The sequence below is a fragment of the Pyxicephalus adspersus genome, chromosome 7, assembly GCF_032062135.1.
Source record: "Pyxicephalus adspersus chromosome 7, UCB_Pads_2.0, whole genome shotgun sequence".
NCBI classification, from domain to species: domain Eukaryota; kingdom Metazoa; phylum Chordata; class Amphibia; order Anura; family Pyxicephalidae; genus Pyxicephalus; species Pyxicephalus adspersus.
The window spans coordinates 42,033,610-42,057,149 of NC_092864.1; the positions used below are offsets into that span (position 1 = coordinate 42,033,610).

The 23,540-nt window shown below is 38.0% G+C and overlaps 1 protein-coding gene across 2 annotated transcripts; it reads right to left on the reverse strand.

The window, feature by feature from the left end:
- Positions 1–171: 171 nt before the first annotated feature.
- WDSUB1 (WD repeat, sterile alpha motif and U-box domain containing 1) lies at positions 172–22,744 on the reverse strand. Of its 2 annotated transcripts, none has more exons than XM_072418197.1 (11): positions 22,646–22,743; positions 14,667–15,074; positions 13,568–13,752; positions 12,492–12,578; positions 10,486–10,579; positions 9,088–9,121; positions 8,547–8,587; positions 5,152–5,258; positions 4,446–4,622; positions 3,429–3,569; positions 172–1,235 (listed from the first exon to the last, which is right to left on the reverse strand). In XM_072418197.1, the coding sequence occupies exons 2-11, from the start codon at positions 15,065–15,067 to the stop codon at positions 1,057–1,059; spliced, it is 1,446 nt and encodes a 481-aa protein (XP_072274298.1). In that variant the 5' UTR covers positions 15,068–15,074; positions 22,646–22,743; the 3' UTR covers positions 172–1,056. The 2 variants fall into 2 exon arrangements, with proteins under 2 accessions (XP_072274298.1, XP_072274299.1); XM_072418198.1 differs by lacking the exon at positions 172–1,235 and adding an exon at positions 1,644–1,698 and having other exon boundaries at positions 22,646–22,744.
- Positions 22,745–23,540: the final 796 nt, after the last annotated feature.

Consider the following 23,540-nt stretch of genomic DNA (forward strand, 5'->3'; position numbering starts at 1 on the left):
CAAAACTAGAAATACTAGATTCCTAAAAGGATTATGTTAGAAAGCAAATGTTGGCACTACAGCACATCAAGAGGATCATGACAAGTGTGCTTTACAGTTAGGATTTAGAAATCTGAAGATGTAGAAAAAAAAATATAACAAACATGCAAAAATTTTTCAATTACAACAATACAGCTTACATAAAATATTTTATCTTTTTAGTTCACATATACACAAATCCTCCCATAGTCTTTTCCTCTATACAGTATAAATAGTTTAATAATGCAATAGACAGCATAAGCTCTGTGCTATTACATATTTGTAAGGTAGGCAGGCTGGAAATATCCACATCATAAACAAGTTCAAAATCCAACTTCAAGTTTAAAATCCTGTAGACTTCCTGAGACCAATCCTAACTGATGTCTGCTCTACTAATATACTTTAACCTCCCCCCCCCCTTTTTTTTTTGTTCCTTGAATGCAAAACTAAGTATGGAGGTGTAAGTCTAGAACACTTGCAAGTCTTCAAATTTAGGATTCGTGTTCAGAGATCATTTTACTAATAGGGACAGTATTGTTAAACAGTGCTGTGCACGCAAGTAGATGGTTCTGCAACTCCAGAAAGGCACCAACTGTCCCCTGGCTTTCTCACTACAATATTAGAAAATTTAAAGCCTATGTCTGCACACATTCAGGCCTCCTTCACATCTGACTGATGTGCTTTGGTGCATTACTGACACATCAAGGTGCGTTGGGTTCAGGTAGGTCAGTCACTCATTAAAAGGCTGCCAGCAAACCACAATGCAGAAAGCAGGAACACTTTAAAGAGATAATGATTCCATGGTATTCTCCTACCACAAGGTATTAAGAACATGGAGTTAAGCTTTAAAGCAGAACTCCAGCTACAAGCTCCAGTATTCCCCCCCCCCCCCAATGACCAAGTCCCCTGCGTTTAATGCTTGATCAGCCAAACAGCTGTAGGAGGTAGAAAACCCCCTGAAGTTATTAGCGCGAATAGCCTCTACAATATTTACATCCACACATAAGGCTTTATCAGTATTATAATGCTTTATATAAATTAAGTTATCACTTGGTCATCTTTATGGTCTGGCCTTGTGTCCAGCCAGCGGTTGAGCGCCATTTTCAGTGTTCGGTTAGGAGTAAGAAGAAGGTTTTCTAGTGGAAGGTTGGTCATAGGACTTGTCCTACGTGTACTTATCCAGCTTTCAATCGCTCTTTTTTCATAAGAATAACCATCTATGAAGTTATAAGACAACACATTGTTAGTGGAATTACGTTTTTGAACATCAAAATTAAATACCTGTAGATTCATTGACAAAAAATTCCTTTTCATTACCCAGACTGATGTCAGACATGTGACTGCAACTAGAGACACATCACAAGTGGCAGAGCCCCTGGTTTAATTCTATAGAATTGCTGCAATGTTGGCCCTGAACACTGTCATCAAAGCAAAAGAAGATCCATGGATATCATTTTCACAAATGCTGATGCCACATCCCTTCAAACATTGTGGATATAAAAAATATTCAGTATTTGATATTTTTCAGGCACCTAGCCAACAAAGTATAAAAAACAAATGCTTTAATAATACCTAAATGAGAAATAAAGAAATTATATATTATATATATATATATATATATATATATAGTTGTTGCCTATAGACCTCCTCTTTCAAATTTCCTGAAGAAGCAGACCAGGTCTGCAGGGGTAAAAAATGGATATTAGAAACAAAAATGAGCATTGGATCACCAAGTTTTACACATTAATATTATCATTATTATTACCTGCAAAGAGCAAACGATACAGAAAGCTCAACATAAATGCAAATCATGACCTTCCAGCTAAAGTTTTTGTTCAACCCTTGAGCATCCCAAAAGATATTATATTGTAATAGATGGCTTTAATAACCTTGGAAAAGATTTGGTGAGAAGGGCTAAGCTCACCCCCTGCCCAGTTACACACGATCTTTCCTTACTACTTTTTTATTAAGGCCAAAAACTGCCCAGTTTTAGTATTTATAGAAACATCCAATGTTCAGTATATTTTTATTGCGTTCACTAGATTTGAAGTGTAAATCATTACCAAGGACTTCTTGTTACCTTGTCATAATTTGCCTTGTGCTAGTTTCCATTAAGCAGCAGACAAGGTATTTTAAAAGTTAAAAGTACTCCCCCTCAGAAAATAAATAATTTTACCCCCCCAAGCGTTTGATAAGTGAGAGAAAAGAAAGATTTGGAGTAAATCTTTCACATCAATAATTACATTTCAGTGCAAGTCTGAAATTGTTTTGTGAGCGTTCGTCATTGAACTGTCATAGGAATAATCTAAGCTTGGCGCACAAGTCCCCAGTCGGCCAGATGCTTTCATGTGTAAATAGGAAGCATAGAAACAAGGACGTGACTTGCTAATTAATTGAAGCTGACAATCTTTTCCTTTACGTTTTCCTGGCTGCCTGAAAAACAAATTAACTCTTCTATTACAGGCCCTCAAGACTCATTAGACCTAAATATGTTAATAATAGGAATTGTATTAAGCTTCTTAGCTGTTACACCGCGGTAGTCCTTATCTCGTAATGCATTTTAATGTTGCTAAAATTCATTTAGTGTAATTGCCACCTACATGCAGAAAGGTGGCCATTTTGTACAGAACTATGTTTAGCCAGAAACTACAATAAGGTGTTCACAGATATTAGGTGGTTAAAGTTTTGAGCCTATTGAGCAGGAAAGAGAAACACACAGACATACCCTGGTGTAGGGGAAGGGTGGTATCAGCTGATAAAACTCCATAATGGCCAATTGATCCCGTCACCAACCATGCCAGGTAATGTCAGCGAGGACTTACAGACACTATAACAGATGGGCATTGCCACACATTATACTGGAACACACAGCCATCTGTATTGCGCTGTTGTAACACTGACCTCAAAAAAATTAGGCATATGAACACTTCGATATGGTGTAAAAAGCTTCAAAGGTCACAGTGGGACTAGACTATATTCTAAACAGCTGACTGGTACAAGTTTGCAAAGGAGAAAAATCAAAAATGTGTAAAAAGCATTAGATGTACATGTATAGGGTCATTTAGCACAAACACATGAAACAAATCCCCTGGCATTTAGTATTTGTGAGCTAGCACCATTCAGAAATCTAAAACCTCCTACGAACACTTTTGATATCTAATGTAAGTCAGTTTTCCATGTGAATAGCTTATTTCCCACCACAAGAATACCATCTTTTAATTCCTTTATGGTCCAGTTGCTGGTATTAACTTGGCAGCCTCAGGATATCCACAAGGATAGCCATCTTTAGTAATTCTTTTGCTGGTGTTAATTAAAGATTAAAGACTAGAAAGGGATTTGATTGGCTGCTGCTGGGTACTACACCATTCACCATGACCCTAGTAAGTAAGGTAGGTGGTATGCACCATTACCTGATGCAATGACTGGATCCTTCATGATCTCCCATGTAATAGGACAGAGATATTCTTCAGGGATGTTAGAAGAAGTCGCTTTCATCTTGCTTCGCAATTCTTCTATCTTTCTCATAATTTTATTACGCAGCCCTAGGGATTCTACAAAAGGTAAACATTTTTTTGATTTATCAATGTTTGAGTTTTAATGGTAGAAGGAAATTAGAAAAAATTAGCATGGATATATACAAAAAAAATGTAAATGATCATCTGCTTAGAACATTGTGTGTAACTGAAATTAACTCTCCATTATGAAGTGATAACTGCATGGAACATTCAGACCTGCATGGAACATTCAAACTTATGTACCTTGGCACTGGATGAGAATTTTCAAGATGCCATTTGGGATTCATATGCTCTAGAATAGTTTTTCCAGAGCATTTCAGCATATTTTTCAGAAAAAAAAGGATAGATAAGGAATCATCTAATTTTTTTCATAACTGTAAAAACTATTGCTTTATCAGGGTTTACTTTAAAAAAGAAGCATTAAATGTGTTTATTGTTTAGGGTTGGTCAAGGTAACCGAATGAAACATATACATACATATATATATATATATATCTGTAGGTTTGCACAAAAAATAAAAATTGGGCATGGAATTGGAAACATTGGGCCTGATTTATTAAATCTCTCCAAGGCTGGAGAAAATACACTTTCATAGAGAACCTAGGTGATCCAGCAAACCTGAAATGGATCTGGTCCAGGACTGACACCATTTGTTAACAAATACCAAATTACTTTTGAAAAATCCATTCCAGGTTTGCTGGATCACCTAGCTTCACTGATAAAACTGTATCATCTAAAGCCTTGGAGAGCTTTAATAATTCAGGCCCATTTACTTTGACACTTACTTAGGAAATGAAAGCATTCCTCCAAGATGCACTGAAAAAAATTACATCTGGAATCTGGCTGGTAAATATTGGGGATATGGACACATTCCCCCACCACCATCTTTTATTCAGAAACACATCGAATTACCTATCTTTAGATCATTGAGCAACGTGTCCTTGGTGAGGTCAAGTAATTCTTTGCCATCAATGTTGTTGGAGCTAAACTGCTGTTCTACCTCGTCCAGGCCTTCTGCCGACAGCCAGTTCCTGACATCTTTCTCTGTCCAGTTCTCGATATGGGCCCCAGTTCTTTTCAATCTGCCAACTGAGAAGAAAACAAATGCAGGGATGAGTGCCCATTGGGAAGAAGCCTAGCTTTCTGTTAGGCTGGAGTCTGAGTATTAATAAAACAATGGCCTCATCCTCTCTAAAAGTAGAAGGGTCTTTTGGGTAATATTGTGTACAGTGGGAAAGTGCACAGACCAATATTATGCAAACTGCTATACTTTCTTGAATTCAGACTGCTGTATGCCATACTCAGGAAGTTACTGCACATCTAAAATAACCTTCCACATGTGATAATTTTGTATCATTTTTTTTTTGGGGTTAAAACACATGTATCAACAAATACTTATCTCTACAGAACCTAAAGTGACATTTCTGTGCTGCAGAAAAGATGTCAAGCAGTTAAAGTAAACAGAAAAAATGTCTGCTACAAAACGAAGCACTGGCCACTGGAGGAGAGGGTTTGCACTATATCTGAGGTCTATGTGGGGGCAAACACTCTACCTGTCTATATCAATTTAAGAATATCTCAATCCTTTGCTGGATTTTTATTTTATTTTAAAGAATACCTGTTGACTGACTGCTTGATCCCAGTTTCCAGATAGTCACAGTTTTGTCCATTGATCCGACAGCCAGCAAAGGCTGATTTGATGCTAAAGCACAGGCAGTCACATAGCTGTAGAAATCAAGAAATAATATAAATTAAAACTATCCATAAAGGTTGCTTTCTTTATCAAATTGGCTTTAAACCTGAACATCAGCCGTAAGTTGAAATAGGCACATGGGATTGGTCACCTGTTGTCATGACGGTTTTGTGACTCAAATACTCCTGAAAAACACCACTGCTGTATCTATTCCTCAACAGAAACAAATCTCATCCAGAAAAATCAAACACCTCAACAAGCCTGCTGATTGGACAATGAAGTAGCAGCAGTATACACATGTGTCATCCCTCTATGCTGTGTTCCCCTACCAAAATACGTGCATGAAGCAGAGCATAAATCAGCTCCAAGCACTGCCCCTCTCTCTGTGCTGTCAAAAAGGCATTTTAAAAGACTGATATCAAGACAAATTTAAACAACGCATATTTAAAAGAAAAAAAAATGTAATGATTTGTAATTGAAAAAAAACAAAGTTAATTGGTAATTTGTTATATCTGACTGGAGTTCTTGTGGCCAAAATGAACAAAAAGGCCTTTGAACTGGGTTGCAGGCTTCTTCCAGCCATTCTGTGCTAAATTACCTTTCAGACCTTCTTGAAGGCCACACATGGAGTGAATGGAGGATATGAATCATTTATTTCTGAATGAACAGGACCGTGAGAGTGAAATTTATACTTAATCAGGAGTCAGCACACATAGGTAGGGAGATTATGATGGTAAGAAAGAACATTTACAGCATGGCAAGGGTTGCATCTGCAATACCACTGCACTAGCATCTCAGAGGGATAACGCACTGCGCTCGTGCTTAGGCACTACCAAGAAGAAAACGAAACCCCTGAACATCAGCCTACACGGTGTGCCCATTTATATATGTTTCCATGCAAAGTTTTTGAGAATGATTGGGATGCACTACATTTGAAGTTGCAAATATGACCTAATGGAAGTGATAGGCAAGATGCATCCATATTTGCATGCATTGCTTCTTCCTTAATTTATGCTAATACATTTTACAGCCCAAGTTGGACAACCGTGTGGCTGTTAGGATTTCTTGCTTGGAGGGACCACGACTAAAAACCAGCTCCGATGAAACGGCTTGTAATGCATATCCAACATTCTCAAAAGACAGTTTCTAGGGAGTCATAATAAACGCGGCTTAGAGACTTTATCCAGATATAGCATTGCCCCTATACAATGTATAATATAGACTCTATAATATAGAAACTGCCATGTGCCTTGATAAAATACATTTTTACCTTTTCTCCTTTGAGCTGCTGTTTCACAACACAGGAAGACATAACACACATAGAACATTGCGCCCATTGTTCTTTATTTGGCAGCAAAAACAGTTGCTTAGGAAGAATGCACCTAGCACACATTCCATAGGCAACAGTAATTCATCTTGTATGCCAAGGTTTGCGCTGCTCATACCTGCCCTGATGTGGTTGCTCTTTCAGATTCTACATACACTAAGTTACTGGACCCTCAGTACAATGAAAGAAAACACCACTATAAAAAACACCTATTACCTGTATTTATAGCACCAACATATTATGCAGTGCTGTACATTAAATAAGGGTTGCTACCTACTCAAAGTTTACTAACTGGAAGCTAACTCCACAAAATTAACCTATTCAAATAGTATGTTAGTTTAGTATTTGATAGATGAATCTCTTTTGGGTTTTTATTGCTACCTGTGCCCCAGGTAATAAATACACATTTTTTAACCACTTGAAGACTACAGGGTATTTAAAGAAGAACTATTGAAAACTAAATACTGAAGGAGAACGGGCAGTGTTTTCATTGCAGAAAAAAAAAATTCCATGTCCCTTCTGTGCTTTGACTCTTACCTGCCTGTTCATATCTTTTGTACAATGCACATTTACAAAATCTAAAAAATGATGGAATGAATGAAGTTCCATGCATGCATTTATAATGCCATGGCCAATTAAGAAGATGTCAGTGCAGATAGTGGAGTAACAGACATCACTTCGCTGAAGGTTAAGTATTAGGGTTACAAGGATCAAAATATTTTTACATTACAGTGATTTTCAATCTATTTTAAGATAGGTAAAAATAAATACACATTTTCCAGTTCTAAATTGTTTTTATTGTTTTTTTGCAACAACCAGAGTGTGACTAGGGGTGGATTTTACCTGCAAATTCTCAAGTCACACTCGGGGTTGCTTTTAACTAAAAAAAAAACCCACTTACCTTGTTCCGTTGTCGTCCCCCGGCGTCCTGCTGGAAAATTTAAATAATTATGTATTGGATTCAATACAAAATAGCTGTATTGAGTCCAATAAAAAGAAATATTCATATAATGTATATATAATTATATATGCTACTGTACACTTACATTACATGTTTAACCACCTGGGCGTTACACTGATGTCTAGATTTCTGTACCAAAAGCGGTACACTGTTTTTCATGAAATTTTTTTTTTTAAAATTGTAGACCTGTAACTTACAGAAATATGTCCGAACAGGGTTCTAGTAGATATAATTATTTATATATATTATATAAAGATTTCTTTGTATTGGACTCAATACAGCTTTTTTGTATTGAGTTCAATGCAAAGTGATTTGAATTTCCCGCTCCGCCTCCCCCACCGACACATGCAGCGACTTCACCGGGAAACCCCAGAGATCGTCACTGCACACGCCGGATGTAGAAAGATGAGGACAGACGTGTCCGGAGGAGCTGCGGGGACAGGGTAAGTATTTTTTTTCAGTTGTAATCCGATTGTCATACAATGTTGTATGACAATCAGATTGCAATGTCACGCTTGTTTATATTTTTAGCTACCCCGACCCTGGTTCGGGGTAAACGATAGTAGCAACTTGCCCCTCGGCTAACGGGTCGGGCTAACCGCCCGGGTGGTTAAGTATTTTTGTGTTTTGTTATTTAAAGTTTAATATTAAATTTATTAAATATCAGAGTTATACCTAAGAATTAAAGGCCTACAATGAAAAATAAATTTCCATGCACAAAATTGTACCGATTTTGCATAGAAATTAGGACGGAATTAGACCACTCGGGAGGTTAAACAATAATCTAAAAAAAACCTTTATCCCACAACAAGTCCAATATTTTTCTCCTCCAATAATAAATAAATAATAATAAATAATAATAAAGCTCGAGAGAAAAGGGAATTTTGGCACCCCTGCAATGCATTGGCTTTTATGCTACAAGTAAATGTTTATCTTGGACTTATCTAATATGAGTGTTTGGATCAAGCACCAAACATCTACACGTTCAAAAATAGTGTGAAAGAGGGGTTTATCAAGATTTCTAGTACCTACCGTGTGTGATGCGTCAGGATATGCAGGATGCACCCATTTGTCTAGAATACAATATTCAGATGATATTAAATTAGTTATGTGCACACAAATGTCACATTTACATAAAAATGGCATTAAAATTAAATTAATAAAATAATGTCAATATACTGTAATTAGATGGCCTCATACAGTGTAGGCACATTAGGCCTTTAAAAAGTATCTATAAACTTCAAAGTTTGTTCTTAGTGAAACCATAGAAAGTACAGATCATTGGAGAGGATTGAGGTATAAAGTACACTGGTCCTATTGCCTTATATTAATGTGTAATGTTAGCCTTGGGGTCTTCTTTGCTATATCGAACATATATCATATTTCTATTGCATTCACAAAGAACTGTTAGCAAGCAATGGGAATGGCTGGTGTGGGACTTTACCAGTTCAGTGTAATAAAAAGCACATAGGTGTTAGTGACATTCTGCACTCACTTCAGCTCACTCTATGGATTAACTTTTAGTGTAATGCTGCCCAAAGACAATGACAGAATTTAGTAGTGCAATACTTACAGCGGAAAAAATGATTACAGATTTGTCAACAGACCTGGAAAAAAAAGTGTGAATGCAGGTTACTGCCTTTTGATAATATCTACACATTTAGACTATTATTACTAATATTATTAATAAACAGTATTTATATAGCGCCAACATATTACACAACGCTATACAATAAATAGGGATTTTCTCATTGCACAGAAAAGGACAACAACAAAGTCTATATTTTCCTAGTGCATATTTTATTTACAGTAATTGATTCGCCTGCAGTGAATGTTTGTTAAATGTCCCAAAATAACTTAGAAATAAATGCATCAAATAGGAATCAGACATTCCAAATCATGTGCAAGTTGCTAAACATTGAAGGACTGTGGCAAACTATTGCTGTCTATATTCTGGTTATTAAAGTACAACTATGGCCCCCATACATACACACAGCTTATTCTTTAGAATACCCACATTTTACCAAATCCACCATTGCACACTTTGCAGGAGGTATGTCATCTAGCTAATAGAGATAGGAATCTACCAAAAAATGGGGTAGATGGTTGCGTTTTCTGCCCAAATGTCCCGGGGTCTTCCTTGTCTGGGTGCACATAAGGTGCTCTGAGGACATCTAATCCCAAGTCTAACTATGGTTCTGCAGGCCAGGGTATCTATGATTCCCCTATCAATGTATACTATGACCACAAGTGATAAAAAAAGGATTACTATGCATTAGATTGTGAGCCCCTTTGAGGGACAGCTAGTCATATGACCATGGGCTTTGTAAAGCGCTACATGATATGTCGGCACTATATAAATACTGTGTAATAATATTGATTATTAAAAATTTCTTTCAATAATAAAACACCAAAAATTATACATTAAATAGGGGCTGTAGATAATAAACCTGCAAAAAAAGCACAAACTAACATAGAAGAAGAGGAGAACATAGACCAATAGATCTTACAACCTACAATTCCTACAAAAGGAAATATTTTTGGACTAGAACTACTCCTCCTCCACTGCTGTCTACTGGAAACAGAGAGGGCAAGAGGCTGCAGTCTGAGATACGGTTCTTGCTCAATCAGGTATTTAGGTTTTTATTATTATTATTATTATTATAAAAGCCCATTTGAATCTGTTCTGCTTGGTAAAAAAAATAAAAAGATGATGAAAAATTCCAGGAACTAGCATGGGGCAAAGACAAAGCCTGCAGACGCCTGGCTGTATCAATATAAACAGTGTTTTTCTAAATATAATTATCTAGACTAATGTCTTGTATATTATTCCTCACAACATTCCCAGCAAATGACATCATGACTTCATAGCACACAGACATAGTATACAGTTCCAGCAGGAAAAGGAATGATCAATTGTTTGCAGCCCTCTACTGTCACTTTTAGGGAATTACAATAAGATCATTTTTACCCAGAAACGACCATCTGACCATCGCTGGAAAAGGCACAGGAGAGGACTGGAGCCGTGTGTCCGCTAAGTGTCACTTTACATTGCACTTCCAAGCCTTTAAAACAAAACAAAACATACATCTATAGCCATGAATATGTTTAAAGCCTTTTTCAGTATGCTGCCCTGTGCCCTTTGCAGTGTTATCTCAAGCAGCGTTCTGCCAACTTCACGTACGGAACGCCTCTTCCATGATTCTGAGATAAGAAGAGGGAATGTGTTTTATAATCCCAACACTCTACCTGTAATAAGGTGACAACGCTGCTCCTCCATATATACAATGCAGAATATAACCATTGGCACTAATAAGACAAGAAGTGTGTTTTTGGCAGAATCAACAAGTAAAATAAGCGTGTAAGCAAGTCAGATCTGCAAAGAATAAAACAAGGCCTGGTAAGCTGTAGTAATGTTTTTGTTATTGATCGAGAGACACTTTAATATTATTTTCGGTTATAAATCCATTAGACCCAATAGTCATGTTTCCGAATAGATGTTGGTGAGCTAAATCACCCACTTAAATCTTTTTTTGTCATAAAATTCAGCACCTTGATCTTTCTCATTACAGCTTATGCATCAAAGTGACACCAGCCTAATATGAAGTGGTCACCCTTACACAGCTGGATTTCATTTATTGATGTTATTCTGCATTGTACAGTGTGGTCCTCCTCCAATTAATCAATCATTGTGATCATGTTAAAAGTTTGTTACTGTAATAAATGTTTTACAATAAAAGTTCTGTGAGTGCAAATCTAGGAACATTATATGCATGGTGTTTGCAAGTTCTCCTCGTGTTTGTGTGGGTTTCTACCAGTTACTCCGATTTCCTCCCACATCCCAAAAATATGCAGTTACTTGGCTTCTCCCCAAAAATTGACCTTAAACTGTAATGACATATGAATATGGTAGGGACATTAGTTTGTGAGCCCCTTTGAAGCACAGCTGGTGACATAACTATGGACTTAGTATAGCGCTTCGTACTATGTCAGTGTTATATAAATACTGGATGATGATAATATTACTATCTAAGGAGGTGTGGCTCATATACACAAAATCACTTTTGGGGTCAAGATATGCTTTCACATTAATTTGAGCATTCAATGGATAAAACGTCAATCCATGGAAACATGTTCTGCCTAGTTTCCATCAACCAACTGATGTGCTACTCTAAAGGTTGGTAACATATACAGGTGCTTCATAAAAAAAAAAAATCAGAAAACATCCAAAACACCTCACACCTCTCATAACATCCATTATGCATGTCATTTAAAGCGTTTGTGTCATTTAATTTTCCCCATGATGCAACATGAATAAAAGGAAATTTATTAATATTAATAATAATAAATAAGAAGGCTTTGCATTTCTATGAATATGCATGGGAATACCAAATCCTCCTAAAGTCAACAAAAGTCCATCCACACAAGCTTTTACAACACCCAGTGTCTGAAATGTGGGGCAATTCTATTTATAATAATAATAATAATAATTACTATCTATACTAGGTACCACACAATACAGTAAAAATCTGAGGAAATAAATGATTATCAGGAGCTGAACAGTCTTGGACTAAAAAAGGGTCCTCAGCCTAAGGGTGAGCAACCTAAGAAAAACATATACTGATCAAAAATTATCCAGCACTAGCACGCATCTTCAAAAACACATTTTTTTTAGTATTTGTTATTTGTATTTAGTATTTTTAGTATTTTAGTATTTAGTATTTGTTTTGTGATTAACCAGAACAATACCAATTTCATTCAAACCAAAGCAATCACAGGAGAAGGTTATAACTATGCCAAAACACAAGGGAAAAAAATAATTGAAGTATTGCACATCAACGATCCATATAAACAAACATATGACTTGAAGAAAAAAATAGAACAATCATAAAAGGATAGGATAATAGTATAAAAAGGATTATAGGACCTGGGGACAAACTTGGAATCTACTGTAACTTTGGTGCGAATCACACTTACCTCTTTCACATAAAACCAACCAGAGCCGAACTTCATTATCCTGACCACAAGAGGCCATCTGAAAACATTCATTGCCGCTTTTTTTGTCTGATTGAGAAAAACACAAGGAAAAAATATTTACATTTATAAAACAACATCCGATAGATACCTGTCCGCTCATCTACAGTTGTAGTTTACATTACACCTCCATACTCACAGTTGAAACCATTATAGGAATGCAAAAAGCAATAATGATGTAAAAAAAAAAAAAAAGCACAGAAATCTTTCAGATACATGTACATTTCACACAAACCAGTGACAGATTCATTCTGATTAGGGGCAATGAATCCCGTACTTTGTATATATTAATTCAAAACAAATAGATGTCTACAGTGTGGCAAACTACCTGTAGCTGCTGATGCTGGCAGAGGTGTGAAGTGGCTCAGGAATGTTTGGCAGGCAAATTAACATTGGCAGCTCTCTGGCCCAATCCCTACCTGCTGGAACACTTCAGTCTACATTCTAATGTGATTATGGTGTTCCAGAGTTGTCTGCTGTACATAGAGAGCCAAAACCTTTTTTAATGCTGACTACATGCTGGTTGGGAGATTTTACATAATTTTGTGTGAGTCACAAATGTTTGATGTGATGGAATCTCTCTTTGGTGGACACTGAGACCGGAACAAACGCATATTTATTTAGTAGAACGGAGGAGAATAAGAAACTGTTTTACTGTCTTCTGTGTCTTCTTGACCAGATGACATCTGCAAAGCAAACCTCATTATTTGTCCATTATACATAAATAAAAAAAACTTTACTTCCCACTATTAAAACCTAGAAGAAATGTATGAGTTGGGCTTTGCTGCCTGGCCCAAACTCTCCTTCCACCCCGTAAATCCAAAAGTAAAAAGTGGCCTTTGTATACCAAGAAATTAGATTTACATAATCTTATCCAAATTAAGGAACAGTTGTTTCCTAAATTTTCTCTTTATTTTTATTTTACTCATAAATTTCATAAATTTGAATGGGGACTAATCACTGATTATTGAGGGATCTAACAACATATGATACATTCTCTGAACATATACAACACTGACCAATGACTGGCTGTTGGGAGAAGTCGCAGCAGGTCACACCCAAGTCGTGTGCCTTCTCATTGTACAAACATCGCATGTTATCATCCCAGGCTGTGATATCTCCTGACGAGGAGCCTGTGATAAATACGCTTCCATCAGGGGAGAAGGCACAGGCCACCAGGGAGCCATCTTTTACGAGACCAGATCTGGAGACAGGAAAGGAGAAACAATTATTTCACATGCTGGTTGTAATATATGATAGAGGCAAGAAGCAAGCAGTAATAATAGTATTATTATTATTATTAATAATAATAATATTAATAATAAAAGAGTCTGAGCTGCATATAGCCATCAAACAGAACATCACATTAAGTTGTTAATTAGGTCAGGTAGATATTAATGACATTTATGTAGTCATGGATTTATAACATGAAGTCAACAATCAATTTAAGTACCTAAATTTAACTATGTATCTGACCCTTGCAATGTCCTGTATAGAAGGACTAGGAGGCACCAGGAGGTATTTAGATGCGCTGCATACAAATGTGCACAATAAGTAGAAGGAAAACCTCATCAGTTTGCTGCTTTTTTACAGTCAGGTCATCAGGCTGAAGTTTGCAAGACAACACCATTGTATTCCATCCAAGTTAGTGATACCATTGACCTAGCTGTACTTTGTAAATCTCTTTAAGGAGAACTTAAAATTCTTTTAAGGAAACCAGATCCATGTTATGTATTTAATCTGTGTATTTAGCAGTGGCCTGGAGCTTTAATGCTACCTAATATATGTACTTTTGGACACACATATTGGGCCCGATTTATCAAAGCTCTCCGAGACTGGAGATGATAGACTAGCACGGGAGAACCTGGGTGACCTGGAATAGACTTGGTTCAAGCCTGAAAACATTTGCCAAGTAATAGCAAATGAATTTAAGAAATCCATTCCTGGATTGCTAACTCACCTAGGGTCTTGGTACTGTTTTATTATCAAACGCTCCCACTAACTAGTGCACATTGACAAGTTTCAGACAAGCAGTTTAAAAGGACTACACATTAACATATTCCATAAAAATACTTATTAGAGCAATATATAATTATTTTTTTCCTGTATGAGCCTTACCTGAAAAATTTCATTAAAGATACATTCCATAATACCACAGAGCCATCAGCAGCACCGGACACTAAATACATGTTGCTGGGTGAAAACCTGCACACCCTTACAGGGCTGCAACTTGGATGTTCCAGAGATGCCATAATCTGCCCGTTACACATATTCCAGACGATAGTCCTGCCATCCGTAGAACAGGAGGCCAACATAGTTTGACCAGGGGAGAAACAGCAGCAGTGAACAGCATACGTATGTCCTCTGAGGGGGGAGAAGGACACCTCGTTATAGTCACTTAGAAAATACACCCGAATAGTTTTATCCAAGGAGCACGTCGCCAAGAGAGAGTCCGAGAAGGCACAACTGTTGACATCGTCTATGTGATCAGACAGCGTCCGAATTAACTCCGCCATCATAATCCGTCTACAAAACAAATACATTGTGTTAATTAAAGAGGGCAATCAACAAACATGCTTAATCAGCAGTGCTGTACAAATTCTAGAAAGGTTGGTAGTCTATGGACCTGAAAAATAAGGTGCCCAGTTGCCTTTTAATAGATAGAGAGAAGAACCAAAAAACTCTTCTAACAAACCAAACAGGATTTTACAGGGGAGGTCTTTCCAGAAAATTAGGGTAACAGCAGGTATATTTAGGCTGAATTTACATTGTTGTGTTACACAAGTTATTGCATTATCAGGACGCCCAGCAATGACCATTATCCACAATGGTGTACCGCAGTGCCATTCATTCTGATTGAAACCCCAACCCACAACACCCGCATTGCAGTTGCAGCAAACAATCCACAGTAGCACATTCATAAAGCATACGCGAACAAACTACAAAGATGTACATGGGTCTTTACAGTTTGCTTTTAGCCTGAACTTTCTAAAAACGGCTGACTATTTAACTAAGGCTATGTTCAGACCAGCAGTAAGGTTATGGTGCAGTTAATGCGTTCCCCATGACAATGATTTGCTGCCCTGGGGAGGGACAATTCATGTAGCATCTATCTGCAACAGCCCAATATTATTATTATGATTAATAATAATAATCAGGATTCATATAGCGCCAACATATTGTGCAATGCTGTACATTAAATAGGGGTTGCAAATGGTAGACAGATGCAGACAGTGACACAGAAGGAGGAGAGGACCCTGCCCTGAAGAGCTTGCAACCTAGGATAGAGAATGAATAGGGGCAGCAGTGAGCGGTTCAGTACTACTCACTGCTGCCCGTTGTCAAACATGCAAATGATAATTGTTAATAAACCTGCAGTATTGTATGGGTGGCCCAGCACCTGGTAAGGTGCCAGCCACGTCCAGGTTCGAACCTGTCCTATGGTACAATTCATCAAGATAAAATAACACATTGTAATATATAACAGTTTCACATCACAGAAATATCCAAGAGGCTGCATCCAGCCAACAAGCACAGTTAGAAGCCTGTTCATACTGGAATGGATCTAATAAAACAAATGGTCAATTGAATGTAATCATTGACCTAAAGTCTAAATCAAAAAATGTAATACACAGCAGCTTACTACTCCTTTGACATAATGGTTATATTAGTTTTAGATTTTTAGGACAAAGAACATTTTCAGCAAGTACAGAAAACATCTGCCGATATTGCCGGAAATGCGGTTCCCTTGTCACTTCCTGTGAACTTGAAGCATAATGTTATCTTATTTTCAACTGGTCTGTAACCAGTAATGACAGTATGGAAATGAATAGAGCAAGAGGCGTTTGTGTTACAAATCAGGAGTGCGGCCTAGGTGACATTATGGTAGCTTTTATTATGGTGTAGGGATGAACGCAGCCACCCAAGTTCAGGAAATGTGTTGGGTGGAGGATTACCAGAATAAAATAAAGAAAAAATCCTGGAAAAGAAAACAAAAGCAGCTGCCATACCTAAGGACTGGTAAACTGTGATATATATCTAATTTTTGTTTTTAGCCTTACATACCCCTTGGACATATTTGCAGTATTTCCTGGAAACCCTAAACTGGTGCCGATTGGCTTCTTGACTTTTAAGTTGCCTGCACAGTAAGATTTAATGTATGTCTTTTGTAGCAGGTATAAAGACAGATAAATTTCTTTTCTATCTCAACAGAAACCGTTGTAGAAAAATGATAAAAGGAGGAATGCGGGTAATGTTTTCCCAGCAGTAAAGGACAATCCTGTCATTAGCCGTGTTTGACATTGCTGCTTTTCACAAAGGAGACAAACGTATTGACAGTATCCACCAGTGTCTATGCAAATGAGGCTGGATTGCCTGAATGCACATTAATTACGGGGTTATTTATAACCAGAAATGTTAATTTCTATGGGAATTATCACTTAGCATCTTATAATAAATTCATGTGGGATTAGCAAAGTTCAAAAGTATGCGTTAAAGTCACCATGTCACCTACAAAGAAGTCTAACTTATAATGGTCAACAGAGGCATTCCAGAAGATTGTTTGACAACTCGGAGTTCCCGTTATGTGATGCAGTTATACAAATACTGCTGGTTAATAATATATACAAATATAAAAGGTAATGCAATATTAAGATTAAGTGTTTGACTTTCTTCCAGGCTTGTCAGTGAAGAAATTTGTATTTTTGGTCTTCTATGGTCTGTCAGTGATGAAATTTGTATTTTTGGTCTTCAAAGCTCTAGCAGGAATGCACAGAACCAACGGAATCCTTCCTGTGCTTCAATCTGTTTTACAAAAAAAACAAAAGTCCTCTCCTACATGTCCCACCTTTCCTTGCTAATTTTTTGTATTATCTGGTATATATACATAGCAACAACATAGTGCACAGAACCTTACAAAGTCCACAGTCATGTCACCAAAAGTCTCACAATCGAAAGTTCCTACCCTATATCTCTTTAACACAGTCTAAAGCCAGGTTTTTTGGTGGAAGCCAATAAACCTACATGCATCAACATACAAATCCTACATAGATAGCGACATGGCTGAGATTTGATCCAGAGACCCTATTTCTGCAAAGGCAAAAGTGCTATGCACTGACCCACAGAGCTGTCCTATGCATGCATGCCAATCATTTTCTATGGAGCAGATTTAGTTTATATTGCTTTAGGCTGTAGACTACATACACACATCAGATGATTCTTGTCTGATAATCGCCTCAGAGCTGATATCAGATGTGAATCTGGTGTGTATACAGCGTTCGTGGATCAGTCAGGAAAATAAATGACAAACAATCAAAATTAAAGTGAAGGTGAGAGAGTGCAGCGGGGTGCCGCCCTGTCGTTCTACCCCCTCCATACAGCAGAACGGCACTGTATGTATAGCACTCATTCAAGCATTGTTCAATCTTTTGTTATTGGAAAGGATTGTGAAAGATCCTTTCCAACGACAATTATTGCGCATGTGTACGCAGCCTAACACCATGTTGGTGCAGGCAGCATCCTCAGGTTGGGGGTGCGCACAAAAGGGTGGCTGTAGCGGGGTTCTGTTAGTCCCTGTAAGATAATGTAGCCACCCATATACAGGAAAAATAGGATAAGGCAATGTTTGACCAGGGAATTTCTTGATAAACGGCAGCCTAAAAAAGATCTCATTTAATTTCAAGTCTCTATGGAAAGATTCCCCTTGTTTTCCTGCTCCACAACAGACACAACACATGAAAAGTTGAAAAGAACTGGCTACACTGGTTGGACAGCAATTGCTGAATTTCAAGCAAATTTGCCTCTTTGCACATAGAAACAGGGGAGAAATGGCTTAATTTATGAGCCATTTGTATTCCCTAAGTGGCACTGGTCTGAATTCAGCAAGCAGACTAATACACACATTGGTAAACTCTATGTATGCTGTATATATATTCTGCCAGAACTGCTGACCAATACGTTTTTACTGTATTGCTTTGCACATTTCATAATTTCCCAATGCATCAATGATCACAGATGCACAATCAATGTAAACATCTTGAATCAAAAAGCTATGAAACAATTGTTTCCATTGCACAGCATATCCTTTATTTACCATACAAAGTAAAATGCTGCGGATCATACAAGGCAACAGCCGCATATTAGCAGAGACTGTCACAGGCGTGTGTCCCTGGAATTTTCTGTGCCTGAAAATGTCCCTAGATCTTAGACATGACCAAATACTTTGAAAAGGTGAATAATCAAATGTTAAAGGTTACTTTAGTGCTTTTAACAGCAGAAAAAATACCAGACTATGATCAGAGGTGAGAATTCATTACAATGTTTTGTTAGCTCCATCAATGACACCACTTCAATAACCGTTATTCATTCTCATGCAGCATGGTGGTTCAGTGGTTAGCACTCTGTCCTTTGCAGCACTAGGTCCCAGGATCGAATCTCAGCCAGGACAATATCTGCATGGAGTTTGCAGGTTCTCCCCATGTTTGTGTGGGTTTCCTCTGGGTATTCCAGTTTCCTCCCACTTTCCAAAAACATGCACTTAGGGTCATTGGCTTCCCCCAAAATTTGCCCTTGAACTGTATTAAAGACATATGACGATGGTAGGGACATTAGATTGTTAGTCCCTTTGAGGGACAGCTAGTGACATGACTATGGACTTTGTACAGCGCTGCGTAATATGATGGCGCTAAATAAATACTGTGTAATAATAACTATTTATTAGCAAATGTCTAATTATGTTTCCCAGTAAGTAATTACATATTAAGCAGACACTACCCAATTACCTTTACAATGTATAAACTACAAGGACGGAAGGGACTTTTAAGGTACAATTCCTACATAAAAATTGCCATATTTTAAAATTAAAATCAATTTTCTTTTATTGGATAGTACATTAAAATAGCCTCAAACATCAGAGTGGGTCTCAAATAATATATATGAGAATGGTACCTTTAAAGTTCCTTAATTCCTTAATTTTGTTTATAATTGTATCTCCTAGCAAGTGCAATCTGAATATTATCCAACTTCTGCTCCCAATGCCAGGAAATCAGTAAAACATTTCTGTTACAAAACATTAGAATGTTAAGTAAAAGCACGATGTGGAAGCAGGCTGCTACTATGATTATTCAATCACAGTGATCAATGAAAAGAAACAATCAGAAAACACTCACAGAAGCTAGCAGCATTGGGCCCTGGAGAATAAATCAAATTCAAAATATTGTGCAAAGCACACCTTTGCAATACAGTACATTGCTGTAACACATGTAATACTGTAATCTACATATAGTGGGTTATGGTTCCAGCACAATAAGGCAAATGAGCTCTGACACACATGCATTGCAGTGAACCTTAATGCTTTAGAAAAATCTCTGCTTGTCAGTTCTTTGGTCTGATCATGTGAATTGGCAGCAGTGAATTTGCCACTTTAGGGTACACTGCAGTAACACGTGGTACAACACACATCAATGTGCACGTATGGTATGCAGTATAGGAAAAAAAAGTGTTAAAGGGGCTTTAAAAAAATAATGCAACTTTAGCCTTGATCCCCATTTAGGTAGCCACAAACAGGCTGGTTATAGAAAAAAAGCGGTTGTGAGAGGTACTAGTACCACTCACAGACATCTCCATTTATTCTATATGAGGCTACTACCAGGTGAAGCTACATATAGCATCTCCCCAAAGGCAGCAGTTCCCTGGCATGAGGAAGTGGTAACCACAATGCAACTTCATAGCCTAATGTCTTCCCACTTCACCTAATGGATAAAAGCAATTGAAAATGCCTGTTTACATAAACACTATCACTGGGCTCAAAACCTCACCACATTATGATCCAAGGCCACGAGCAGCATTTATATCGGCAACAGTTCCTATTCGCATTAAGTCAGTGCAGCAGACCTCAAAGCTTAGCTAGAATCAGATACATATTAACGTTAGTTGCATGCATAATGTGTGCATAACACAAGCATTTGTTAGCTCTCCCAGAGATCACAGTACCACGGAGGACAATCATCTGTCCCTTTTGCGATAAAATAAAAGTACCTGCCCAACTGCAATTTTTTTCAATTACAATCACCTGACCCTGCCCTGTCCCTATATTGACCTCCAGGTGTCAGATCTTTGGCCATCTTGATTGAAAAACCATGTAAAGAAGTTCATTCGGTCCCCTGTGGCTGCCAGAATACTTAGTATACTACAATGAGTTGCACATGCTCAGCGTATGCTACAAAAAAAGATTCCAACAGGTAAGTATGTTTTATTGCAAAAGGGACATCACCTACCCCTATTTCAAAATCCCTTCCTGATTGCACCTTTCATTGCAGAACTATACTTCCCTTTTAATCTGTGACTTGATACAATGATACAGCCTGAACACTGGAGGAGAGAGGACAAAGAGAATGTTTTCATGCTTGCAGCAAAGACAGATACTCTGGTTGGTGTTCTGATCCTCTAGTTTCAATGTCTTCTGAATCACTAACCCAGAATCTCAGGTGTTCAGATAATTGCCACACAACTTGTTTCAGGTGTGACTGAAACCAAACGATCAGTTTAACATTCAGGTGAACAACATTTTTTGCAATGTTCAGAGTTTAGCAATGGCAGCTTTTATAAGCTCTCAATAAAGATTTAGTTTATCAACTGCAAGGAACCTGTCCTAATGTCCTAGCTCAATGTTTCTCAACCAGGGTTCCTCTAGAGGTTGCTTGGGGTTCCTTGAGCACTTTGTGCCTTTCAGGTCAGTTAAAGTGACCCAATGATCTTTTTGGCTAGATGTAAGGGTGACATTCTTCCCAGCAATGCAAGAGGAATTCTTCTCCCTACTGATCACCATACTAATAAACTATGAGCTGTGGATATAGGAATTATTGAAGGGGTTCCCCAAGAACTGAAAATGATTTCAAGGGTTCCTCCAAGCTCTATAGGCTTGTTAGCTTTGTACTGCACAACTTCTCCAAAATCCTCCCCTACCTGTCCCCAAAGACCACCAAACTCCTTGTACACGCTCTTATCTCTGGTCTGGACTACTGTAGGATCACTTTTGGTACAGAAATCTAGACCTCAGTGTAACGGTAAGGAGGTTAAAACCTGCACTACTTCCCACCACTACATATCTCCCCTCCTATTGTGTGATACTTCTCCCACCTCCTAGATTGTAAGCTCTTCTGGGCAGGCTCCCCTCTCCTCCTCCTGTGTCACTGTCTGTCATTTGCAACCTCTATTTAATGTACAGCATTGTGTTATATGTTGGTGCTATATAAATCCTGTTTAACAATATTAATACTGAACAAAACAATGTGCTGTTGATTGGCTGCTTCTCTTCCACCACTAGGGAGTGTTAAAAAATGGTAAATGTTTAATTGATAAATTGATCCAATATTTATTAGTCCAGATATAGATATTCATCTGATTTGATATCTTTATTGGATCTAATAAAAATATTAGTTTATGGACATCTTTACATCTAATAAACTTTTTAGAAGCTGCCTCTGCTACAACTGTGTGGACAGGTGTGATAAAACCTGCATTTGGCAGGAGGTTAAACAGGGTATATATCGCCAACATAGGCAGCGGAGTATAAAACACACAGGTCACTAGTGGACATAGGTGCCAAACAATGGGAAAGATTTAGACGTCTAATACATCTCCTGTGACCCAATAATGAGCATAGGAAGGGTCTAGCACCGGTCACATACGTTCAGTATAAATGGGCCCCTAGTTCCTAGAGGGCCCCTGTGTAAGTGAAACAGTGGAGTTATATACCATACCACAATTCAGGGAGGGAAGTCAGACACAATTGTGTTTTACACACATTCTAATTGTCACATGATAAACCCTGCACACACCCTGTTACAACATTCAGGCTGGTGACATCTACACACTCATTTACAGGGGTGCACAAACAGCAATTCGGGAATTTTCCTAGCATGAGGCCTCTGAAAACACAGGAATTGTAAACAAGCAGCTGCCTAGCGTCTAACCCCATGTTGTGCCCAGAGTTATAAACTCTCAACTACTAATCTGAGGCTCGAGAAGGGTTAATCTCCCCCCCCGCGCTGCGTGCATGGTGGGACAGTCCGGACCCCTCTATCACACAGAACGCTTACCTGTCTGTACGGCGAGTGGCCGGCAGGGGGCGGGACTAGAGCCGGTGGCTAAGGATGAGACGGAGGTGACGTCATCCTTCCTTCCATCATTTCTCCATCTAATTACTTCCCTGGGAATTGGGTCAGGTGACCCGGCAGTCACGTGACTGGTATTGCTGGATGCTTGGACAGGGCAGCCATAGTAGATCTGCTGGCTTGTCTTGGATTGGATTTTGCTGTTTTATCAGTGCTAAAGGGTGAGAGTTGTAATGCAAAGCAGAGAAAAGCAAAATGATGCTGGGAAAAGTAAACTATTAGGAGCAGTCAAGATCTATATTGCAGAACCCCAGTGAAGTCTTGATAGTTCAGATTTAAAGCCCAATTAAGCTTTTGGTTTTAATGCATTCCAGGTGAATTAAAACGGAAGGAGGTAAAAGTTTGTTAATTTTAAAAAAAATCACAGCTTCTGCCTTAGTAAAGAAGCCTGCACCTGGCCAGCAAGCTGCAGAGAAGGATCCTTGTTCTTTGTGTGGAAGCAGTGGTCTCTCTGCAGAGGGCGTACATATCCCTTGCTAAGCCTAAATTTATCAATAGCATGAGTTTTTCATGAGCTTAATCTGATCTGACTATAAAGGTCATTTTTTAAATTTAGAATTTTTAAATTTGCCTAAAGACTCCAGTGTTCACCCTAATTTTTTTTGGCTGGGTTTTAAAAGTGGGTATAGCGCAAAATTAGTGCTTCAAGTTTGTGATATAAGTGCCTGGTACAGGTAACTTCTAATCCACTGCCCCCTCTGCTTTCTAATACCCTCCCCCTTGATGTGTCCCATCACCTTTGTATCATTTACTCATGTAACTGCAGTGCCCCAGTATTGTGACCCAGCATCCGAGTGTCCTATGTTTTGTAATGAGTAAT

What these genes read in the sequence shown, in the direction of transcription:
- WDSUB1 (XM_072418197.1), bottom strand. Translation starts at nt 15,067, where the DNA reads ATGATGGCGGAGTTAATTCGGACGCTGTCTGATCACATAGACGATGTC. An exon ending in GGTCAGATGGTCGTTTCTGG is followed by an intron (nt 9,122 to 10,485) that starts GTAAAAATGATC and finishes TTTTTTTTCCAG; the next exon opens with GTCTGTTGACAAATCTGTAA. An exon ending in GGATCCAGTCATTGCATCAG is followed by an intron (nt 1,236 to 3,428) that starts GTAATGGTGCAT and finishes ATAACTTCATAG; the next exon opens with ATGGTTATTCTTATGAAAAA.